Here is a 25,008-nt window from a genome sequence, read left to right as displayed (position 1 = left end):
GACAGTTGATATTAAATCCAAAGTTTTATCTTTCAATTTGAGTCGTTGACGGATCAAGACAACTACGTGCATAATGTAAGAATAGAGATGTTAAAATAGTATGTGCATGTTGTAATCGTCAAAGATTACATTTTTCACACCATATAATTACGTAAATTTTTTTACTTCTTATTATATGCATCTTAGATATTTTTATAATTCTGGACTTATTTGAAATTATTAACTCGTCAAAACTAATTATATTTGAAATAAAACTTAATAAGGGTAAGTAGCTATTAAAAATAAGAAAAATTGGGTCAGACTGATAAAAGTATTAATAGCGTAAGAGCATCTACATCTCTAAAACTTAACGGGATTTCTAAATAACTATTAACTACTTTTTAGAAATTATGGTCTCTAAAGTTTCTAACTCTCACATCCCTGAAACTCATTTTAGAGTTTCTATTAAGCCACGTCAGCAACAAATTAAAAAGGAGAAACAATTTGAGCCAATTATTTGACCAACTTAGAGTTTATAAACAGTTTCTCAATAATAAACTTTCCTGCATAGTTTCTAAATAAGAAACTCTCCCACATTCCTGAAACTGGATTAGAAACTGGCATGTCAGATTAGAAACTCTAATAATTTCAGGGATGTAGATGCTCTAACATAATTAAAAACTTGAAGCTAATTTATTTTTATTGTGTATCCATTAAAACCTTTTTTTTTTGTTTGTTAATAATCTGAAAAGAAAATTGAAGGTTGTTGTTAGAAATATCATTTTATCAAGGACCACATGCGAAAAAGTTCCTGCAGCATTTCTTCCTCGCACCACTGTTTTTTTTTCTTCCTTATTTTATCCCCCGCAACAATTGATCAAGTGATCCTGATGGCCATGAAAATGGTGTGGAAATCTGGTAGTAAAAGAGAAAAGCTTCGACCTCTTCGGAACCCTAGTCTCCCATTTGAGACCGAAGAAGAAAAGGACGAGCAAGAATTACTACCACCCACTGAAATAAACCCTAACCACTCGGGGGGGAAATCTCTAGATTCCCGATCCAGTGAAAAAGGCGATCTGAAACAACTATTTGAGTCTCTCCAATCTCAAGGAAATCAACTTGCCGAGGTTTCTTGTTCGATTTCTTATTTTATTTACACTCTTTTGCAATTTTGAGAGAAGTGTTGGAACTTAGATTTTCCGTGATGTTTTCACCTTCAAGCGTGTTTGTAACAGCCACAGAGAATTTATATATTACTGGTATAGTTTAGGTATAGCTGCCACAGTACTACTGTACCAGTACAAGGTACTGTATACCAATTTGGGAAAACCAGGATCCTATGTTAACCCTCAAGATGAATTACTCTTTTATTGTATAAATTTCTCTGATAATATTATATATCTGATCATACAATTATAGGCTGGGAAGTATAAAGAAGCCCTTTCAAAATGGGAAACAGCACTTAATTTAATGCCAGAAAACGAAACAGTACATGAACAAAAGGCTCAAGTCTTGCTGGAACTAGGTGATGCCTGGAATTCTTTAAAAGCCGCTACCAGTATGTTTTCTTCTCTTCTTAGTTCTTAGTTAAAGTTATTTTCAGATAGTATATGAACATCTGATTGTTTTATTCCATGCCACTTTCAGGAGCTACACAACTGAAGCCTTCGTGGCCCGAGGTTTGTACTTCCACAGCCTACATTAGATTGTAGTATTTTAATTTAGTGATTTGTATCTAGAATTAGAATACCAAAAACTATACAAAGGTTTTACATATGAATAACCAATTAATGAAAAAGATACATGAAGAGTGTAACATGAATTATTTTGTATGCAGGCTTGGGTTACACTTGGTAGAGCGCAGTTAAATTTTGGTGAACCTGATTCAGCGATTGAAAGCTTTGACAAGGCTTTAGCTCTAAAGGTGGGTACATATTATTTTTTTCTTCACTTCCAACTTTTTCCTGTTTGATAATTGTAATAATAAAAACCGATCTCAAGAGAATTAATTTCCTAGTTATTATATAGAACTATAATTCAACCACTGTTAATGACTGCAATAATAAATTGTAAAGCTATATCCCAGTTAGTATAGTATTCTAGGATCAAGAAACTGTATTGTTATTTCACATTGTTAGATACACAAAAAAGGTTTAGGCCAAATTTTAATCGACCAGACAAAGTATGCTGAATCTATAGATAATAACTGGATTAGCTTTGCATTATTTGCTTTTGCAGCCAAAATACATTTCACCTAGTTATATACTTATTTTTATTTTATGTGATTACTGTTATCATCACGAATATTGTTGTTGTATATGCTAATCAATAATTGTTTTATTTGCGCAGGCTGACAATGAGGAAGCTAAGAGGGATCGGCAATCAGCAATGCATCTTGTACAGAAAAGGAAGCAGCTACATTCGTCTGGTCTCAGTGCAAATAAGAGGAGGTTTATAGTTGCTGACAAGGTTGAAAACTTACCAGAACACACATGAATTGTAGAATGTTTTGTGCAGCAGTTTTGAAGTTAAATTAGGAACTCTGGGGAGTTCTCTTTTGTACATACTTGTTGACATGAATGAAATATTTATATTGTTTCCTCATTATGCGCTGTTTAATCTTTTGAAGATATCGCTTGCACACATAACATTATGTGTTGTACTGGCAGCTAAACCTCTCAATAGAAATTTCCACAAGTTGGCAAAAAAGGCAAATATATTTTATCACGACAAGTATAAGTAAAATAAGAAAACCATGAAACAAAAAAATTACAAAGAAGAGATCTCAATGGACATTCTTATGTGGCTTTTATTATAACTAAAATTGTATTATGGTCCATAAAAATTCGAGTCTGAACACTATAATGCTACCTAAAATTTACTTGTGTTAACATCCTCCACAAAACAAATACCGGATTAAATAAAAAAGAATGACTACAACGTCCTTCCTGCTAAATTCACTCAAAAATTCTCTCTCCAGTTGAGAATGCCAAATATACCACTGAACTAAAGATGCAAAGAATACCCTGAACCAAAAACGCCAATTTCCAACCCTCCGAGCTTGTCAAGTCCTGACTCTCCTTCTTACCGGATTCTAACATCAAACCCGTTAACCAAACTCCAACTATACCGGCAACCGTCCCGGCTGTGTTAGAAACCCCCATGACTATACCCGCATACTTGGGGGCTATGTCCATGTGGTTTACCGCGAACCCAGCCCGGCCAAGTGCCAGAGATCCAAGAGAGATAGAGGCACAAACTAAGGTCCAGCTAACAGTTTTAACTAAAGGCAATACCATTAAAGCCACCGCTGATACCAAAAACCCAATTGTGTTAAGAAGCTTACGGGTCCAAGTAATTGAAAACATCCTTTTGGTGATTAAATGATCTGCCACCACCCCGCCTATGTTTGAAAATAGGAACATAAACAGGTACGGTACCATCTTAGAAAACCCTAACTCTTCAAGGCTGGTTTGTAGTGCCTTGTCGAAGTATGTTGGTAGCCAATTCATCAAAACATATAATGCATAGTGAAATGTGAAATTGTTCACTACTATAGCCCAAACAGGCAAGCTGAATATGATCCTCCTCCATGGTATTCTGTTTGCTAATTTTAACCTCTCTCTTGACCGTGATATGGGTAAGCTTGCCTCCCCTATGCTGGTACGGGGTGGATCAACTGCGAAGTTGTACCAGATTATGGACCAGAGAAAGCCCAAAAAAGCCTCAACCCGAAAAATCAATCTGGGCCCGTATTTAACCAAACTTGGCAAAAAAAGGGTGCCACAAGCAGCACCGAGATACATACCAGAGGTGGTAAGAGAAACCGATCGAGACCTCTCATGTGGCGGAACCCACTGCGCTAGAACCGTGTGTATGGAGGGAAAAATGAAGCCTTGGCCAACTCCAATCAAAAGCCGAGAGAGAACCAGAAAGGTTGTTCTTTTAGGGTCTAGTGGGGTGAATGCACATGTGAACGACCACATGATAAATGACCACAGAAGAACCCGGCGGCCGCCAAACCTCTGTGCAGCCCACCCACCAGGGATTTGGGAAATTACGTACCCGTAATAGAAAACAGAAAGAATTAACCCTTTGCTAGATTCATTGATTTTCGCATTATCTGCAGCATAGGTGTATGATATAGGGAAACCGACACGTTCTACATAGCACGCATTTGTGCATAAGAAAGTTAGAAAAACAATTATGTACCGCTTTGGAACCCTTATTTTTGTCATTCTTCTTGCAGAAATGAAGTAACTGAGTGCTGTATCTCTTAAAGGTGTCGCATGGAGCTTGTTCTTTGAGCTCTCCAAAAGATGTCTCGGATAATTGGAGTTGGTTCATCCAATGCTTATGCTCCTTCCTTTTGTGAAGTGATTCTTTATAATAACAGGGGTCTTTGTCAACCACCTACATTGAATGCAAAGCACTGAGTGTTTAGAAACAGCTAAAATATAGAAAAAGTTTTTTCTATGAATCAATTGACTTCACAAAACATACAAAAATTAGAAACCTTTCTTCAGATTCAATCACAATCCAAAAAATTACTATTCTATCCCCTGACCCCTAAATTAAAGAAAAATTTCCCAAATCCCAAGTTATCAGTTCTAAATGTTTAAAGGTCGCTACGTTTAGCCACTATCGCTCACAAAATTTCATCCTTCAGATCCAAAAATCAGATCTTGACTTTTCTAGATCTAATCTCCACCGAAATTGAAGATTCCAAATAGGAAATGTATAACATTGTGCGATAACATCTGTAGAAAGGAAGAAGTGAAAAGTAAGAACTGAAGAGAGAGAGCAAAAGATCGAACCTAACGGACTTCAGCCGAAACCCTAGCACAAGGGTTGGTCGGATTCGAATAGGCCACAACTAGAAGCAACTCCCTACTTGAATTTGGATTGGTGAGAAATCTGAGTATTTTTTATAACAGATCTCGCAGGAGCCGCTAGTGTTAGTGAAGAGAAGAGAGATCAAAATGGGAACAGTTAAGTAGAAACGGCAATGGCGGGTACACTGGAGGGAGATGATTATTATTTTTTTTTTTCAAAGAGGTTTCTGATTATGAGGGAAGAGAGAGAGAGAGAGAGGGGGGGAGATGCATATATGTCTTCTTCTATAGATTTTACTGTGGAATGATGGTACAATTATTTTGATTTTCTTCGACAAAATAAAAGAGGTAACTAGGTTATGCCGACATTTTTATTTTTACTCATTTTCTAATATATTTTAATAAAAATAATTGAGATTTTGAATTTTTTTTTTTTAAAATACTCAAGTCGCAAAAAAATACTACGACTTGGGATTTTTTTTTTTTTTTTTGCCGGAACTCGAAATTAAGGCCCCAAGTCGCAGAATATTTTTGCAACTTGGAATTAAATTTTTTTTTGTCCTGTTACACTATATATCTTTGAATTTTGAATAATAATAATAATAATCGTGTTAAGAACATATATTGAACAATTATAGATAATTATTGCGGTTTGAGATTTAATTTTTTTGCACTGTAAAAACCCCGTTGCAATATATGTCTTTGAATTTTGAAAAAAGTAATAATTATCGTGTAAAGAACATATATTGAATAATCATAGATAATTTTAATGATCTTTGAATAATAAATGAAACCGTAATCCATTTAAAAAAATAGCAAATGAACACAATAAATAGTAAATTCATTTTAAAATAATTATATGGATAATTCTTGAATAATCTCTTAAGCATTTGACTAAATAAAATACCGATCGTTGTATGTCTACTGTTGATAGAAAACTTAAATTGAATTTTGAGGCACTAAATGACGTTTTTTTTACAATTTTGATGCTTCGGATTTTCCCCCGGGCAAAATTTAGATACGTCTCGTCCCCCCCCCCTTTCGAATTGTGATCATACGTGCAAATCCGACTTTCCTAGCCAAAATTATGGTTGTTCAAAGTTTTTTTAAAAAAACAATGCTTCTGTGCAAAAACACCAATAACGCACTGACGCACCCATGCTTTCTAAACAACCATAGCTTTATTATTAGCAAAACATCGATGACGTCAAAATATCGATAACGCACCCATATAGATTAGCCATAACCGATATTAAATTTTTTTCAAAAGCCTAAGAAATTATTTAAGAATTACACATATAATTATTTTAAAATGCATTTACTATTTATTGTGTGTGTTTGCTTATTTTTTTGAATGGATTACAGTTTCATTTATTATTTAAAGATCATTAAAATTATCTATGATTGTTCAATATATGTCTTTTACACGATAATAATTATTTTTTTTTTAAATTCAAAGAGACATAGTGCAACGGAGTTTTTATAGTGCAAAAAAAAAAAAAATTAAATCCCAAGTTGCAGGAATTTCCTGCGACTTGGGGCCTTAATTTCAAGTCCCAACAAAAAAAAAAATCCCAAGTCGCAGGATTTTCATGAGACTTGAGTATTTTTAATTTTTTTTCAAAATCTTGATTATTTTTATTAAAATATATTAGAAAATGGGTAAAAATAAAAATGTCGGTAGGTTGTCTCTATATCATCTTTCTATTTTCAAAATGACATATGAACTATGTCACAAAAGTGGCGATATGAACAATTATTATACATTAATAATTATACTTTCTGATAACCACTAAAAATATAGTTGAAATTCTGTAATTTGGTAGATATATAAACGATAAAATATGAATTGCTTCTGTATTTGACTTATTTTATGATTAAAATATTAAATATCTAGCAATGTATTTATAATATCGAGGAACAAATTTTGGAAGACATTTGAAATCTCTTAGAAACGAATCTAAATTATTTAATATTTAGTTTATCACTTATCTATATGAAAGTCTATCGAACTTTTATTTATACAGTATTAAAAAAATAAAATAAACCAAAATATTATATTTGGGGGAATTTTGAAAAATATCAAGGCCGCCAAGTCAATCTACGGCGCCCAAAAATTCAAAAATACATTGTAATATTAAATATATTAGGTTTTTGAGGGGCCTCCAAACCAATCTGCGGTATAGTTTAGCTATCCCTCAAGAATGGAACCGCAGAAGATCCTGATATTTTTCAAAATCTCCATAATTTGAGGTGTTTTGGTTTATTTTTTACTTTTGAATATGGTGTAGATAAAAATTTCGGAAAAGTATACATAGAATTTTTTTTATCAATGTCACCGCATATGAAGCTGTTGAAATGCTAGAAAGTAGCATATTATTTTCTTATAGTTTTAATATCTCATGGATGAAAATCTTGTAATGGTATAGTTTAGCTATCTTAAAAAGCAATATAATTGAATTAATATCACACAACAAGGGTTAAGAAGTTGATGTACGAATTCCAACTAATTGTACCCAGAAAAATTGCAGAAAGAGTTAGGTTGAGGGAGAAAACATGGTACGCTGTATTAATTGTTCAGTCCCTACGTCTCTTTTCCTGCATTTAACCGTGCATCAGATCTCCACATCAGCACCGAGCCACCGAACAATAGGCAAATTTTGAACGTGCATGCCCAGAATGTGACACACTTATTTATCAGGGGTACATGCAACAGAAGACCAGATATATTATGATAATCTCATGTTTTCTGAAATATCAGAACGAATGTGCCGTAAATAATTCTCCCTCCTCTTCTGGGTATATTCCGAGGTTGAACCCGAAAATTACGGAGATTTCTCGTGCACTTAGACCCAATAACTTTTTTTATTATCTAATTTCACAAAGCCAACTAACCAAGTCCTGTAGTCGTACGACATTTATGATTAATGGGACAATTGTAAATATATACAGATCTGAGGCAAATTCTTTTTATATTGAACGGTTTGAACATATACTGAGGAGCTTTTAAGCTGGAACCGATTTGAACTGTCAGTTCACGGATGATCTTCTTGAGACCGTTATATGGATTCCCTCAATTTAAGATGAGTCTAATTAATTACCCAATTTAACCTGGACCATCAACACTACCGCACTGATGATAGGCAATCATTTCGGCCCAAAATTCCTATCAAATTAAATTTGAGCAAAATTAGGGTGTAATGTGCTCGCCAAGAGAGATTGGTGAGCACACCTCCAAAAGACTATCAGATTGATTTCGAATTACGAATTCTAACCGTTGAAATCCAAGTATTTCGTGAATGATGCATTTACATGCAATTTTTTTAAAGTTTTGAATTTATTTAGCACATGATCGACAAGCAGTCAAAACAATAAACATTTTAAAAGTTATTTTTTTAATTGTTTTATGTATTAATTTTTCATCATTTTTTTAACTACTTGATCATGTACTAAATTAATTCAAAACTTTAATTTTTTTTGCATATACATGCATCGATCACTTACGAATTACTTAGATTTCAACTGTTTAGATTCGTAGTTCGAAGTCAATCCGATAATTTTTTGGAGGTGTGCTCACCAATCTCTGTCGGTGTGAACACATCACACCCTAGTTTTGCTCATTAAATTTTACCCGACTTTGGGGTTTTCTGCTGGTAACATCACTCGGGGACTCAGGGTCAAGTCCGCTGTCGGCATCTTCTGCATTAACTAAAAAGATCTTTTGAGTTTAATACATCTCAGCCGATCAGAATTATAATCAATTTGGTTCACATCTAAAGAAAAAAGAGCTGTCTACCTTCCACCTTGTCCATCTAATGTCTTCTCATGCACATTTTTAATTGTTTAATAACTCACTAAATGCTCCTTATATGATTTGATGGTTTGTGATTTATTAAGATGCTTGTTGCAGGACTATTTATTTTTTACTCTTTTATTAGCATTACTGATGCTGATATTGTTATTAAGTTTTATGTTAGTGATAATTTTCAGGAATTCTGAGATAGTAGAATTGAGAGAAAAATTATGTGTATTATCTCCTTTGCTGAGTTGTTACAATGGGTATTTATATGGTCAAAAGTGAAAAATGACTGTTGGAAATAAAAGTAACGGTAATTTTTCTGTAAAGGAAAAAAGGTTGAGTAACTTTATAATTAGTTGCTCCCTTTATTGCCTTAATTTAGCCTATGATGATTATACCCTAAAAAAGGGTCCGCTGAGGCTAATCGAGTCCCTAATCCTATCTAATCCTATTTATTATTTTCAACACTTATTCTATTTATTTTCAACACCCCCCCTCAAGTTAGGCGTATAAATATCAATTAACCCTAACTTGTCTATATTTTGTTGAAATGGTTTAGGATCTAAACCCTTCGTAAAGACATCCGCTAATTGGTCTCCACTTCTTACAAATGGAGTCTCAATTTCTTTTGATTGAATCTTCTCTCTAATAAAATGGCAATCAACTTCAATGTGTTTAGTTCTCTCATGAAACACCGGGTTGGATGCAATATGCCGAGCCGATTGATTTTCACAAAACATTTGCATTGGCAATTGAGCTTGAATCCTAATATCCGAAAGTAATTGTTTGATCCATGTTAATTCACTTGCGGTAGATGCCATGGCACGATATTCCGCTTCGGCACTTGATCTTGCCACCACATTTTGCTTCTTGCTTTTCCATGTGACTAAATTTCCGAATACAAAGGTGCAAAAACCGGTTGTCGATTTTCTATCGAAGCTTCCGGCCCAATCTGCATCGGAATAGCCACACACTTCATTAGAATTATTGCATTTCATAAAAATTCCCTTGCCGGGGGTTCCTTTTAAATATTTTAATATTCTATCAATGGCCTCTAAGTGTGGTGTTCTTGGATTATGCATGAATTTGCTAATTTGACTTACGGAATATGAAATATCCGGACGAGTTACCGTAAGATAAATTAATTTTCCTACAAGTCGTTGGAATTGGTTTATGTCTTCTAATGGTTCACCATCCTCGGTATTTAGTTTATATTTGCCATTTATTGGTATGGAGGCCTGTTTACTACCCAATTTACCGGTTTCTTCTAACAAATCTAAGGTGTATTTCCTTTGCGAGATAAATAGCCCTTGAATTGAATATGCTATTTCTATTCCCAAAAAATATTTTAAATAACCTAAATCTTTGATGTCAAATTTTTCTTTTAATTGCAATTTTATTCTTTTAATTTCTTCTTGATTATTTCCGGTGATTATAAGGTCGTCAACATATACTAGTACAATAGTAGTGTTAGTACCTATAATTTTAACAAATAAGGAATGATTGGCATTACTCATCTTAAAATTACAAGAAATTAAATAGGAGCTTAGTTTTCCATACCATGCCCTTGGAGATTATTTTAATCCATAAATTGACTTGTTTAACTTGCAAACCAAGCTCTTATCATCTCCTTTTCCATGGCCGGGTGGTAAATTCATGTATACCTCTTCTTCAAGAGTTCCTTGAAGAAAGGCATTCTTGACATCCATTTGGTATAGTTTCCAATTTTGATTTACCGCAATTGAGAATAAAATTCGTACGGTATTCATTTTGGCAACGGGTGCAAACGTCTCATAGTAATCTATACCGTACGTTTGTGTGTATCCTTTGGCCACCAAGCGAGCCTTGTACCGTTCTATAGTACCATTACTATTATATTTAATTTTATATACCCATTTACACCCTACGGGTTTTTTATTTTGTGGTAATTGTACGATTACCCATGTTTCATTTTTTTCAAGAGCTTTTAGCTCTTCTTTCATAGCTTTGATCCAAACTGGGTTATTAATGGCTTCAAGATAATCATTTGGTTCTTGTTCTTTTTCAATTGAGGTCAAGAAGGCTTTATGGTTGGAGGAGACATTACCATACGAAATAAAATTTTGTATAGGGTATTGTATCTTGTATGTTACAAAATCTCTTAGCCTTGTTGGAGGATTCTTTGTTCGGACGGACCTTCTCAAAGGTGTTTCTTCTATATTTTGACCTTCTTCACTTGATGAAATTTCTTCTAATTCCTCCTCATTTTCACTTTCACTTTCATTTTCATTTGTGGTTGTGGTTCCAATTTCAATTGGTCTTACCTCTTCTATCAATGGATTGGATTGGGGTAAAATATTCTTTTCCAAAGACTCTATAATAGGCTCCTCATGTATTTTTTCTTTATAATATGACTCATTTTCTATGAAAGTTACATCTCTTGAAATGTATAATTTTTTGTTCTTAGGGTCATAGCATTTGTATCCCTTTTTTTGTGATGAATAACCCAAAAAAATAGTCTTGATTGAAGTGTGATCCAACTTGTCTTGTTTATTATTTTTATGTACATAGCATGTACAACCAAAATTTTTTAAATGCTCAATATTAAGTTTTCTTTGGTAAAGAATTTCTAATGGGCTTTTGTATTCTAAGTTAACACTTGGCAATCTTTTTATTAAATATGTAGCGGTAAGAACGGCAGCCGACCAATAAGTTTTTGGAACATTATTTTGAAATAAGAGTACTCTAGTCATTTCAAGTAAATGTCTATTTTTTCTCTCGGAAACACCATTTTGTTGAGGTGTGTAAACGCATGTTGTTTGATGTGAAATTCCTTTTTCTTTAAAGAATTTTGAAAAATTTTGATTTACAAATTCCGTTCCATTATCGGATCTAAAAATCTTAAGTTTTGTTTCATATTGATTTTCTATGAATTTATAAAAATCTAAGAATTGTGAGAACACTTCACTTTTATCTTTTAATAAATATAACCAAGTTATTTTAGAGAAATCATCAATAAATATGACAAAATATTTGTATCCATTATAAGAGTTAATCGGAGCGGGTCCCCATACATCCGAGTGGACTAAATCAAATGGTTTCCCGCTTTTACAACTTGATAATTTAAAAGGCAATCTAGTATGCTTTCCTAGCTTACAAGTTTCACAATTGCTATTATCCATTTTTGAAAAATTAAAAATATTCTTTAAAATCTTGTCGGAAGGATGCCCAATTCTTCTATGCCAAAGTACGCTTAATTCTTCCTTTTTGGTAGTATTGAGATTGAATTTTTCTTCATTCAAATAATAAAGCCCATTTTCTAGAAATCCTTCACCAATCATAATCTTGGTTATCCGATCCTGAAAAATCACATTTTTTGTCAAAAATATGAGTTCACAATTCAACTCATTTGTGATTTTACTAATGGATAATAAATTGGATGAGCAATTTTTTAAATACAAGACATTTGGAATTATTTTTGAGAAAATAATTATTGAACCTTCTCCAATAATTTCCATTTTATCACCGTTTGCCACAGTGACAAATTTGTTGGTTTCGTATTTCCTAAAAGAGGTTAATAAATTTCTATTTCCGGTCATATGATCAGTGGCACCCGAATCCAATATCCATCTAGAATTATTTAAAAAACAAGATAAATTTGCAATACAAATCATACCAGATGTCTTCTGATTTTCCTGTTTTTGGTCTAGCAACACGGTAAGCTGTTGGAGAAGCTGCCTCATGGGATCCAGCGAAATTGTTGATGAGGAGGCCCCAGCGTTTATAGTAGCGGACGGCTCAGATCTAGCGCCACCTTCTCCTTCCGCAAAAAAACCCCTCTTTTCAATTTCGCCTTTGTCTCGTTCCCAGCCGCCTTTCTCTCCCTTTCGATCACCGGCTCCGCCTCTCTTGTGCCATTTGGGTCGGAGGTGAGGATGGAGGAACCAGCACTGGTCCTTGTGATGCCCCTCTCTCCTACAGTGATCGCACTTTACACCAGCTTGGTCTCTTCTCACCTCCGGCCTGTAGCTAGGGTTAGGCCTCGCCGTTACTGAGAATGCCTTGGTTTCAGTTTTTTCGGGAGATTGTACCACCATGACAGCCCTCCTCGTTTCTTCCCTGTCAACCATGGCTGCCACCTCATCTGGGGTTGGTAACTCGGCTAGTAACAGTATCTGAGATCTCACGGCCTCATATGTGGAATCGAGGCTTGCTAAAAACTGAAAAATGTCATCTTGCTCTTCTCGCTTTTGAATTTCAGTGAGATCAGTTGTGGGGGGTCGATATACCCTAAGTTCATCTTTCTTCTTTTGAAGGTAACCGTATAATTCCATTGTTGGTTGTCCTTGTTGCTGTTTTGCTTGTTGGTAATCACGTTGGATTTGATAAATGTGTGAGTAATTTTTCCTATGGCCATACAATTGTTCGGCTCTTTGCCATATCTCTAATGCCGTATCTTTAAACGAGAGCAACTCAGATACCTTCGGTTCCATTGTTGCCAGTAACCAAGTGATGACAGTATGATTGCTCACTTTCCATCTTGCTAGTGCTCTCTTTTCGGGTTCAGTTGGGGAATTTGATTGTTTAGGAGCCTTGTTCTCAGGATCTATATGCTCACTCTTTTCTCGGCCACTTAAGGAGAAAATTACTTGCCTTGCCCACACATGGTAATTTCTGCCATCTAGCATTACCCCTGTGAGTTTCTCGTGACTTTGTGACATTGTGATTTTCGGTTTACAGCTACTGGTGCTGTTACTGGTATTGTTTTACAGCTGCTTGTGCTGTTGCGAGAATTTTGATTTCGGAAATTTTGATTTACAGCTGCTTGTGCTGTTGCTGATTCTTGAGTCGGGATTTTAATCCTGCTCTGATACCATGATGATTTTCAGGAATTCTGAGATAGTAGAATTGAGAGAAAAATTATGTGTATTATCTCCTTTGCTGAGTTGTTACAATGGGTATTTATATGGTCAAAAGTGAAAAATGACTGTTGGAAAGAAAAGTAACGGTAACTTTTCTGTAAAGGAAAAAAGGTTGAGTAACTTTATAATTAGTTGCTCCCTTTATTGCCTTAATTTAGCCTATGATGATTATACCCAAAAAAAGAGTCCCCTGAGGCTAATCGAGTCTCTAATCCTATCTAATCCTATTTATTATTTTCAACACTTATTCTATTTATTTTCAACCGTTAGTTTTTTGACTAATTATACACATCATTAGAGTAAATATTGCAAAGTTTTATTAGGAAATTAAATAAATTTTATTATAATTTGGAGACGTCAAACAAATTTAGGAAATTCTTACTAGGCATCCGAATTTTACAGCTGTAGGGGAGAGTAAATAATATCCCAAAATTTAGTTGAATGCTTTTTTATTTTCTAGTGGAGTCATGGTCAAAGAATAAGGAGTGTAATTTTTAACTCGAACTGGTCCAATTTATTTTGTGTAATTTTGGCAGAAGCTGCCAAAAGGATTTAATTAAAAGAAAACGTCACTACGTACAGCAGTTTGTTCCCAGCACTGGTACTTGACCAGATACCGGTAACCGGAACCATATTACATCTACCACCAAAAAATAATCTGTACCTCCCTCTAATCAGGATCTGGTAGGAGATTAGTGCTGATCCAATTTATTAGAGAGAGGATTTTACACTTGCCAATAAGCGAAAATTAAGATGAGCTTTTTGTTTAAAGAGCTCAAATGAAAAGTTTTATTAATGAAAAGAAAAAAAGAATTTGGGTGGGGACTTGAAAGAGGAAGCAAGGGTGGTTTTTTAAGAGAGAAAAAGGACGAGATATAATTTTAAAATTATTTGAATACCAAGTATATTTTCATAATTATTATTAGAATGACATATAGAAATAGACGTAAGTTTTGGAAATAAAGTTTAGGGTGATATATAAGTTTATAATCTTTTAAATCTTAGGTATATTTTTAGAATTTTTTTTTAAAAAAAAAGTACAAAAATATTTTAATTTATTTTTTTAGCAGGGAGGGCAAGTGTCCTCTTCTCATTCTATGTACGGCCATTTTTATTAATATCTCTAAAACAAATATAAATTTTAAATATGTCCCTGCTCCCAATTTTTTTTTAAACATGCCTTGACCGCCTGGGCTTCGGGCGGCCAAAAATACCCTGTGAGGCGCCAGACCCTGGGGCAGCCCATAAGGCTAGTGAGGCGCCAGCCCCCCGGGCGTCTCATGTGGTTTTTTTTTTTTTGTGAAAAAAAAGTTTAGGGTTTAGGGTTTACGTATATGTGTAGGTCAAAAAATAAAATATTATGTGTACATAATATGCGTATGCCAAAAAATAAAATATTTGATATATTTACAGAGTGATGTCGTAAATTTTTATAACTTTGATTTTTTATATTTTTATTTTTTTGGTAAACTATATTTATAATATACACACATACACATACACACACACACACATACACATACATGTATACACATACATATATACACATACACATACACATACAAAAAACTCACATACACACATACACATACACATACACATACACATACACATACACATACACATACACATACACATACACATACACATACATATACATACACATACACATACACATACATATACACATACACATACACATATACCAAATAAATCAATTCGCATAAGCAAAATAGCAAGTTTATCTGCCACCACGTCTGAATAAACCTAACAAACGACTAGTTCTTCTGGTACCAGTGGTAGGTGCGGCATTACTTGTAGAGGCTTGGCTACTAGATGATTGGCTTACAGGAGGAGGGGGTTGTGTTCTACCGGTTGCTTCAGCAACAACTCTGGTATTTTCTCTTTCGTTGTGTTCGTTTATTGCATCTGAATATAACAATGCAATTCAGTTAGTAATATAATTAAAGCATAAATAAATTTTGTACAATTCTACGTACCTGCCCTGCGCCTGTCGGAAACAGAACGGCGAGCCCGATTTCCCGACGGTCGCCTACCACCCATCTCGTCCATGGTCATTACAATACGCTTGTGTCTCATCCTTCCCTTTCTTATCCATCCTTCTGAAGAGAGTATTCTATCTCCAACATATGCAGGCCACTCATGCTGATCAGGATAAGAATGGAAAGATCCACCCCAAGTGGAAGCAAGGTAATCGGTACGGTACATGTCAGCAACATAGTGATCCTCACAGTAGTTCCTCACTCGGCATACCACCATCACGTGACTGCAGGGTATGTGACTTAGCTGGGGTCCTTGGCATGTACAGGTTACCGCCCTGGCATCTCTGAATTTAACCACGTACTTGCAAGCCTTCTTGACAAACGCCATAGTGTCGTCTGGTTTACGGCTGGTAGGAATGTACTCATTTGGATTTTGCACTTAGAATTCTGTTCCATCATTACCCATTGGGATCACGGTCGTAGTTGCACCTTTGTCCCTATGTTGTCTTAGTTTCTCCTCCACCCTTGTTGAAAATGACTAGTTCATCCTTATTAATTCTGCGGCCTTAGCACGCTGTTCCTGAAACCAGGCATTTAACTTGTAGAATGTGTCCTCTACAACTGCAGCCACAGGCAACATCCGGCTCTGCTTGAATACTGCATTCAGCGACTCGGATCCGTTGGTGGTCATAATTCTCCAACGCCAACCTCCATCATGGGATTGATATATTTTCTCGTATGCTGGATCTTCGTTGACATCTCGGGGATTATTTTTGCCCACCTTCATTAAGTAGAGATTTGCCTTTGGCATGTACTACATAAAAAATAAGGAAATAGAATAATGTAAGTAAACAATTGTAGTACAAAAATTTGTTTTCTTAAAGTACAATAATATATGTAAATAATTGAAATACATGTACCTTTACAAAACTGCTAATCATCTCTACCACCCTTCTCGACTTTTTCTTTCTGCAATTCCATCTAAATGTATCAGTAACCCACTTGTCGCCCCCGGTTGCCTTGGAAAGGTTCTCCGCAACGTGTTGCATACACAACCTGTGCACACACTGGCCAGTACGGGTTGACCAACTGTAATCTTCACGATCAAAAACATATTTTATTCCTTTGTGTTGGTCTGATATCACACAAAAAAACTTTCCTTCCCCAATCACCCGTCTTCTTAAAAATTGCATAAAGAATCCCCAGTTCTCGACGTCCTCTTTATGAACAATTGCAAACGCCAAAGGCAACAGCTGGTTCTCAGCATCATATGCGCATGCTATGAGTAGCCTCCCCTCGTAATGGCCAGACATGAAGCATGCATCAATGCTGATAACGGGTCTGATGTATGGCACAGCTTGGATACAAGCACCAAAAGCCCATGCTATGCCCTTGAATTGTTTAGCTCCCTCTATTAGTACTCCGTCTTTATCAAAAAAAGGGCCATGCCATCGCTCATATACGGTGCCGACATTTGTACTTGCCATGGCCTGGAGCAATGGTGCCAGATAGCCATATGAATCCTTCCAACTACCGAATATTCTGCAAACCGCAAGTTCACGACCTCTCCACATCCTGTTGTATTTTGGGATTACATATTTGTATTTGTGTCTGACGGTCATAGCCACCGCTGATGCTCATCGATGGATCCAACTTAATGTCCTCCTCAATTGCATCGGCAATTAGTGATGCCGTCAGCTGCGCATGGTCTGTCCTTGTGGACGCAGACTTGCATGTATGAGGTGGTTCACACTTCTTAATCATCCATGCTTCCCCTGAACCCGCAGGGGTTACAAAAAGGCGGAACTCGCAGCGCGGGTGAGTTTTACACAGCACAACTAACCTTGTTCGGTCCCTTTTGTGTATTATACATTTCCAGTTGCCGTGAACATGAGTCTCATTTATTTTCTTTACAAGTTCGTCTATGTTGGTATAAACTTGCCCTGCGGCAAGTTCTTTATTGTATTCAACACGAGGACCAAAGAAACTAATGTCTGCCTCTTCGAAAGCTGTGGTGTCGTTGAATGTGGCAACCGGATGCTTATTCCCCTGACCTCTAATCGGGAATTTTTCTGCCCTGGACAACCCTGGTACATTTGCACCACCATCTGATAAGTCATCAGCTTCCCAAACCCCTTGGTATTCATCCCCCGTTTCCATTTCCCTTTCTAGTATGGCATCAATAACATCAACATCAATATCATTTCGATTAACGGGTACCGGTCCTGAGTCTGGCATAGTTGAAAATCTAGGGATTATGGGTGTCTGTCTGGGTGGTGGTGGTAACTCTTCAGTATTTTCTGGGGAGTTGTGGTATCCCTGGTTGTCATAACCGGGGCTGTGGTACCTCTGGCTGTCATAAGGAGAGTGCTGGTGATATCCCTGGTTGTCATAAGGAGATTGCTGGTGGTACTCCTGGTGGTCATAAGGGGAGTGCCGGTGGTACCCTTGGTTGTCATAAGGGGAGTGCTGATGGTACCCCTCGTTGTCACAAGGGGAGTGCTGGTGGTACCCCTGGTTGTCATAATCCGAATTGTCATAACCTGAAGGTCCAGCCCTCGTTCGGGGAACCCTCTTCGAATATATGTCCATTACCGGGACCCCACAAGCTACAAATTGAGTATACACAACTCTCCACAAATTGACATATGTTATTGGAAACTTAACAGAGTAAGGTCTACCCCTCCACGTGAGTTGTCAATCCGTGTAGCCAATTCTATTTCATACCTGTTGGGGTTTACAGATGTCTTTTCGTATATTAGCTGCTTCAGTTCCTCAAATGTGGTATTTTCATTAATCTCAAAGCCAAATGCGACTTCTTTCGTGTAATGCACGCCATCTTCATCCCTTTCTAGCTTGCCGCCGACATACAGTGTAACTAACATTTCTTCTTTAACAAACTACATTAAAAAAAAAAAATTACAAGTATTACATGACATAATAATGGGTACAGTAATAAATGACTAATTGAAAAATAATTAAAAAAAAGTTAAAAAAAAATTATAATTTTTCTATAGTAGGTGTACAGCAATTGCTACAGTAAATGTACCGTACGCTACAGTGCGTGCAATAGTAAATTTCTACAGTAAATGTACGGTACGCTACAGTGTGTGCAACAGTAAATTTCGACGGTAAATGTACAGTACGCTACCGTACTTGCAACATTAAAATTTAGCTACAGTAAATTTGCAACAGTAATGACTAATTATTATAATTAAAAAAATACCTATTCACTCAGCTTCTCGCCTCGAGAGAAGTTCTCAAATCGGGAAGTGACAGAGGCAGAAAACGAATGAGTTTATATCATATTACATATGGGGCGCCTCACAGGCCCAATGGAGCGCCCCAGGAGCTGGCACCTCACTAGCCTTATGGGCCGCCCTAGGGGCTGGCGCCTCACAAGGTATTTTGGGCCGCCCAAAGCCCAGGCGGTCAGGGCATGTTTAAAAAAAAATTGGGAACAGGAGCATATTTAAAATTTATATTTGTTTTAGGGATATTAATAAAAATGGCCGTTCTATGTAGCTCAAGTAGCCGAATCCATTCAAAAAGTACTGAATTTTTTTTTCAATATTTGTTTAATTTTTCTAGGGTGTTGCTGCAAAAAAATTACCGAGATCTTCTAACTTAAAATGTATCCGCTGTTTACCACACAGTCACACATAAATATATTGTGATGGTTGATACAAGTAAAATAAGAGTTGTTTAACTTTAATCAAAATTTACATGAAGTAAAAATTGTTTACTATTCTTTTTAAAGTTTTTAAGAAGCACTGCTTTTCATTGATAGTAACAAATTAAAAAAATATATATAAATTTGATCTCCAAACACATTTTAATACAGAGATTATATATATCCATTCGATTATTTAAACTTTGAAAATAAAAATACAAACAAAAAATAAAACAACATTTTTACATCTCAAAATTAACACCGTAGTCCAACTCTATCTAAACATAGATACTCAGATTTGTGGTAAACTGCTCATTTTGTCTAAACTCTAAACACATATACCATTTGTCAAAATCTAAGAATTATGAAGTATTCAATATGACGTTGAAAAAATATATTGTCTACTCAGTATAAATATTACTCAATATAAATATTGACATGGCAGTTATGGAGACATAATGTCGACATTTGAATCTCAACTGCAAATTTGACTTTGTTGAAAAACAAAAAAATCGTGTTTCTTAATTCAGATCATGGTATCCATCTAAATTCGTTAGGCTGTAGATTTTAATGATCTGACACTTGGCGTAAAAAGAAATACAAAAATACAATACAAGAAGTAATCATGTCAACATCCTCTGTTTCTTTCATTAGTTTTTCGTACACTTCTTTTTTTTAAAATCAAAATTGGGGAAGTTGACCTTAATTTCGTTATCTTCGACTGCTTAAGGGCTATATATATGCTCCACAAATAAATTAAAGAGATCTTGTAAACAAATAAACCAATTGGAATCAGAAAGCATTGGCCACAAAATAAAGAGCACAAACCCAAATAAATTTCCGTACAAGCTGTCAGAGCACCGAAACCTCTCTTCAACAAAACACCTGTTCCCTCCTTCCTATAAATCTCTCTTCTCATCTGTTCTCAACAGAGAATAAGAATAGAGGATACATAGGCAATGACAACATTTAACTCAAGTGTGATATTTCTCCTAGTCACATTGTGTCTTCTCCCGTTGACAGCGTACTCGGCCGGTTGTGATTGCTCGGGAGATGATTCCGGAAGAAATAAGACGGAGGCACACAAGTTGCACGCCGCCGCCATCTTTACTATTCTGTTGGCCAGTGCGATTGGCTGCTGTATCCCTGCACTCGGTCGGTGGTTTCCAGTTATTAGTCCGGAGAAAGACTACTTCTTCTTAATAAAGGCGTTCGCTGCTGGTGTAATCCTTGCTACTGCCTTCATCCATATTCTTCCCAATGCTTTCGACAAGCTGACATCACCTTGCCTTCCCGACTCTCCATGGCAGGATTTTCCATTTGCCGGGTTTGGAGCCATGGTTGCTGCTGTGGGTACGCTGTTTATTTTTTGTGCTCAAATGATATATATAATGACAATTGACAAAGGAATATGTTTTCAAATTCAATATGTCTCTATGTAAAACATTTCAAGTCTGAATTGGGTGGATATGTGATATTGTGCTTAAATTGTCATCAATAGTGTATAGTTATGGAATGCACAATTAATCTGGTCCTTAGACCCAATGACTGGTACTGAACTGTAACGTACCAGTAAAGTTCAGTATAATTTTATAGGACCTTGTTTGGTACTGGTCATGCGTTAACAAGTGCTTCTACTCGGAATGTGTCTTAAGATCCATAAATTGGTATCGCATCGTTTGTGCACCTTCGATTGGTAAAAGTACAACCGATGACAGGTTTTAATCAATAGTAAATTTATAATATAACACATCTGTGACAGGTACACTAATGATCGACACAGTTGCAACTGGATATTTCAGCAGACGACATTTTACAAATACAGCAGCTGCAGTGAACGATTTGGAGGAGGCAAGTGTCGGGGCAAAGCGAGAGCATTCTGAGAATCTGCGCATACATCCTCACGCTTCACACGAGCATGCTCATGGTGCTTCCATGGTGGTTAATGCTACAGCTAGTGATGACGGGGATAGTCAACTCATTCGTAATCGTGTTATATCAAAGGTAATTAGATAAAATTTAATCGATCTTCATTCTAAGAATGTTGTAGTGCAATGGTATTGGCCTCACATACTATTCTTTATCGGTTACAGCTATTCACTATTTCAAATATACAATTCAAACAATATTTTTACTAATCCGATTAACACCATTTTTATACTATTATAAAAATCACTATTTATTTTCTATTCTCATTTGCTATTCTTAAATTTTATTATTCTAGCTATTCTAATTTCCATGAATTTTTTGTTCTTTCTTAAAAATCATTCGATGATTTTAATTTTTAAGGTTCATTGGAAGTTTTCTTGTTTGTACTTAAATTAGATATTTGTAGTTGATTTATCACATGGCTATAATTTAAGATTTTAGAATATAATTCAAATCTCTACTGGTAATAAAAAAATTAAAGAATGTAAAATATTTAGTGGCATGATTTTCTTTTAAATTGATGACATGTTTTAACTTTCGTAGTTAGTAGTCTTCAGTTTGTTATTGACATCATTGTTTTACTTTTCACACTAAAAGGAATAGATGCACTCTACAATGTAAAGTATTACTCCTTTACTAATAGGTAGAAATTAATATAAATATATCAATCAAATTAAATTGGATAATTGTGAGAAATTACGTCAAATTCATCAAAAGTAAAAACTAGAAATTACAGAGAACATACTAAAATATTAAATATTAGACAAATTTTGAGGGACTCAACTAAATAGTTTTTTCTTAATTTCTTTGACAAAGGTATTGGAGTTGGGAATTATTATTCATTCAGTCATAATTGGAATATCATTGGGTGCATCACTGAGTCCATCCACTATTAGGCCCCTTTTTGCTGCCTTGACTCTGCACCAGTTCTTTGAAGGTCTTGGTCTTGGATCCTGCATTGCTCAGGTAAATTTTGATTGACTATATACAATATGAGGAGGGATCAAGTTACAACAATTTTTGAGTTACAACAAGTTACAACAAGTATTTTCTACATTTTCAAACTCCAAATCGTCGATTCAAACCGTTAGATGTGATCTCTACAATAAAATGTGCTTGGAGACCAAATTTTACATTTTTTGAAATTTTTTTACTATTTATTAAGATGGGTACAAAAACTAGTCAAATTCAAACCATTGAATTTTGTACCCATCTTAATAAATAGTAAAAAAATTTCAAAAAATGTAAAATTTGGTCTCCAAGCACATTTTATTGTAGAGATCACATCTAACGGTTTGAATCGACGATTTGGAGTTTGAAAATGTAGAAAATGCTTGTTGTAATTTGTTGTAACTAAAAAATTGTTGTAACTTGATCCCTCCTCATACAATATTCCATTATTATTATTATTATTATTATTAATTTTTTTTTTTGCAGTTCAAACCAAATATGACATGCCATAGATTAAATATTTTCACATAAAACACTTTAATTATTATCATCATATTGAAAACAATGATAATGGTAATTAGTTATATAAGCAAGACTGCAAGAGTGATGTACATATAAGGTAAATATGCTTAATTGGCCATAATAATGGTAATTAGTTATATAAGCATATATAGATTGGTATGTACTATGAATTATATATTTGTTTTCAAAGTTCAAACAATCAATTTGAACAATTTAACATGATCTTCATACAAAAATACACTTGTTTACTAAATTTTACATTTTCTTGAATTATTTTTCTATATTAAAAAAAAAGCTTGGCATTGGCTGTTAAGTTGTTGTTTTTTACTATTTTTATATAGGTAAAAAAAAAAATGTAGATTAAGTAATTTTCTACCTATTTAAAAATAGTTAAAAAATGTAAAAAAAAAATGTAAACTTGATTTACACATATATTTTCATATAAAAATAGTATTAAATGATTTAGATCGACTGTTTGGATTTTAAAATTGAGATATTGATTCGTAGTACTATCAAATATATGCTATGCAAGTATGCATAGTACCATAGCCTCACTCTAATATTATTTAGTTCTAAAAACGCAATTGAATAACACAAATCTCCATTGCTCCAACTACAGGCAAAATTTCGTTTGAAATCAGTCGTGACAATGTCGATTTTCTTTTCGCTGACTACTCCAGTGGGAATCGTTCTAGGTATTGGCATAGCATCAAGCTACCATGAGAACAGCCAAACTGCATTGATTGTTGAAGGACTTCTTGACTCCGTATCTGCGGGGATTTTAGTATACATGTCCCTTGTTGATCTTCTTGCCGAGGACTTCACGAATCCGCGCGTGCAAAGCCGCGTGATGTTAATGCTGTTGATGAATATTTTTTTACTTATAGGGGCGGGTCTAATGTCTATGCTTGCTAAATGGGCTTGAAATTTTGATTATATATATAACAGAGCAGAGTTTTAGAAAAATTAACATGCCTTTACAAAAACATTATTTCAATTAACAATTGTTTCATATATCCCTTTACAAATTTATTTTCTGCTGCTGAAAGTATAAATATTAATCATAACATGCTATCCTTCAGGTACAATATGCGGGTCCTTTATAAATTATCTAATTGAAAACATGATTGAAATTTAATTTAAAAAAGCGTATTTCTTTTTAATTAGACATTTTTAGGGAAATACAAGAGATGAATAATATAAAACTAATTCTTAGAGTGTTTCTCTCTTTCCTAAGAATTCGCATTCATATAACCCTAAAAAAAATCGCACTCAGATGCTATTTGTTCTTCTTCTTCTTTTTTTATCATTTAGTTATTCATTTTGGCAAGACAACCTAACTGTCAGTATCTCAGTAAATTTTCTCGATAAAACGTTACAAAGATATTAATAACTCTGTAATTAAGACCAACGACAAAAAGAGGCCATTTATATGGTACGTTTGGGTGACACAGGAATAGCTGCTAGCTATTCTCAACACGTTTGGGTGAAAAAAAAAACACTATTCTCAACAAAGGAATAGCTCGGGTTAGCTGCTATTCTACTATTCCTTAGAAATGTCGGGTTAGCTGCTATTTCGAACTCAGAAATAACTGCTATTTTGAACTATTATTTGTTTCATCCAAACGCACCTGCATACTAGACTTATTTAGTTATCGTTGGTTTCATTTTGAATGAAATCGGTGGACTTGATGGCACTGTTATTTAAAAAAATAAAAACAAAAACAAAAAATCACAGTTAGCACCATTTCTAATCTAAGGCCTAATTAAGGTACCATTGGACCCAATCACCAACCCTATCCGACTCATTCCGTTTATTGCAGTGTTGTAAATAACGGAATGTGGTCCGTCGGACGGATAGGATGTCGTCAAGTTATTAATCGGGAATAATTAGAAATAATCGGTCGATTAATCAGAAAAATCTATAATGGTTTGATCACCGCTAACGACTAATCAGACGATTAATCGGTCTAAACGGACTTTTTTCAACACTGGTTTATTGCACTATTTAAGTAGGTTGGGCCTTTTCAGGCCCAAAAGTTGGTAATTACTCCCGTGTACTATATTCATTGAACATGTTGTTCATGCTATAGATGAGAAGGGAAATTGATCAGAACAGAGCTTCTATTTCAGCCGAACATGATAAAATTGTGTTAAATAGAAATAAAAAAAAAAAACAGAATTGTAAAATTTGAAAAGTAGAATTGAGTTTAAATTTTCATAATTTAATTTTCTATTTTTACAAGTTGGTTTTTTTTTTTTCACCAGAGTCAATTCTCTATTCTGTAGGGGCTCGAAACCTACAAAAATCTTTGGACTAGACATCATGTCCAACAGTCCAGACTCCAAAACTTTTCTCTTATCTTTCTTCCCAAATCGAATCGTTAATTCAAGGAAATATAAGTAAAAGGAGAAT

General features: G+C 34.9%; 3 protein-coding genes across 3 annotated transcripts; 2 read left to right on the top strand and 1 right to left on the bottom strand.

The window, feature by feature from the left end:
- Nucleotides 1-773: 773 nt before the first annotated feature.
- On the top strand, nt 774-2,583 carry LOC144566024 (Tetratricopeptide repeat (TPR)-like superfamily protein). Its single transcript, XM_078315881.1, has 5 exons — nt 774-1,106; nt 1,399-1,537; nt 1,627-1,658; nt 1,817-1,903; nt 2,329-2,583. The coding sequence occupies exons 1-5, from the start codon at nt 777-779 to the stop codon at nt 2,473-2,475; spliced, it is 735 nt and encodes a 244-aa protein (XP_078172007.1). The 5' UTR covers nt 774-776; the 3' UTR covers nt 2,476-2,583.
- Nucleotides 2,584-2,677: 94 nt separating this feature from the next.
- On the bottom strand, nt 2,678-5,061 carry PHT4;6 (phosphate transporter 4;6). The gene is made up of 2 exons (XM_078315879.1): nt 4,797-5,061; nt 2,678-4,392 (listed from the first exon to the last, which is right to left on the bottom strand). Exon 2 carries the CDS (start codon nt 4,215-4,217, stop codon nt 2,937-2,939), a length of 1,281 nt encoding a protein of 426 aa, XP_078172005.1. The 5' UTR covers nt 4,218-4,392; nt 4,797-5,061; the 3' UTR covers nt 2,678-2,936.
- Nucleotides 5,062-19,982: 14,921 nt separating this feature from the next.
- LOC144566435 (zinc transporter 5-like) lies at nt 19,983-23,562 on the top strand. Its single transcript, XM_078316449.1, has 4 exons — nt 19,983-20,543; nt 20,953-21,194; nt 21,936-22,085; nt 23,212-23,562. Exons 1-4 carry the CDS (start codon nt 20,150-20,152, stop codon nt 23,515-23,517), a joined length of 1,092 nt encoding a protein of 363 aa, XP_078172575.1. The 5' UTR covers nt 19,983-20,149; the 3' UTR covers nt 23,518-23,562.
- The last annotated feature ends 1,446 nt before the right edge of the window (nt 23,563-25,008 follow it).

Source organism: Carex rostrata, chromosome 15 (assembly GCF_964058835.1).
Source record: "Carex rostrata chromosome 15, lpCarRost1.2, whole genome shotgun sequence".
NCBI classification, from domain to species: domain Eukaryota; kingdom Viridiplantae; phylum Streptophyta; class Magnoliopsida; order Poales; family Cyperaceae; genus Carex; species Carex rostrata.
This window is presented reverse-complemented; position numbering and strand designations above follow the sequence as displayed.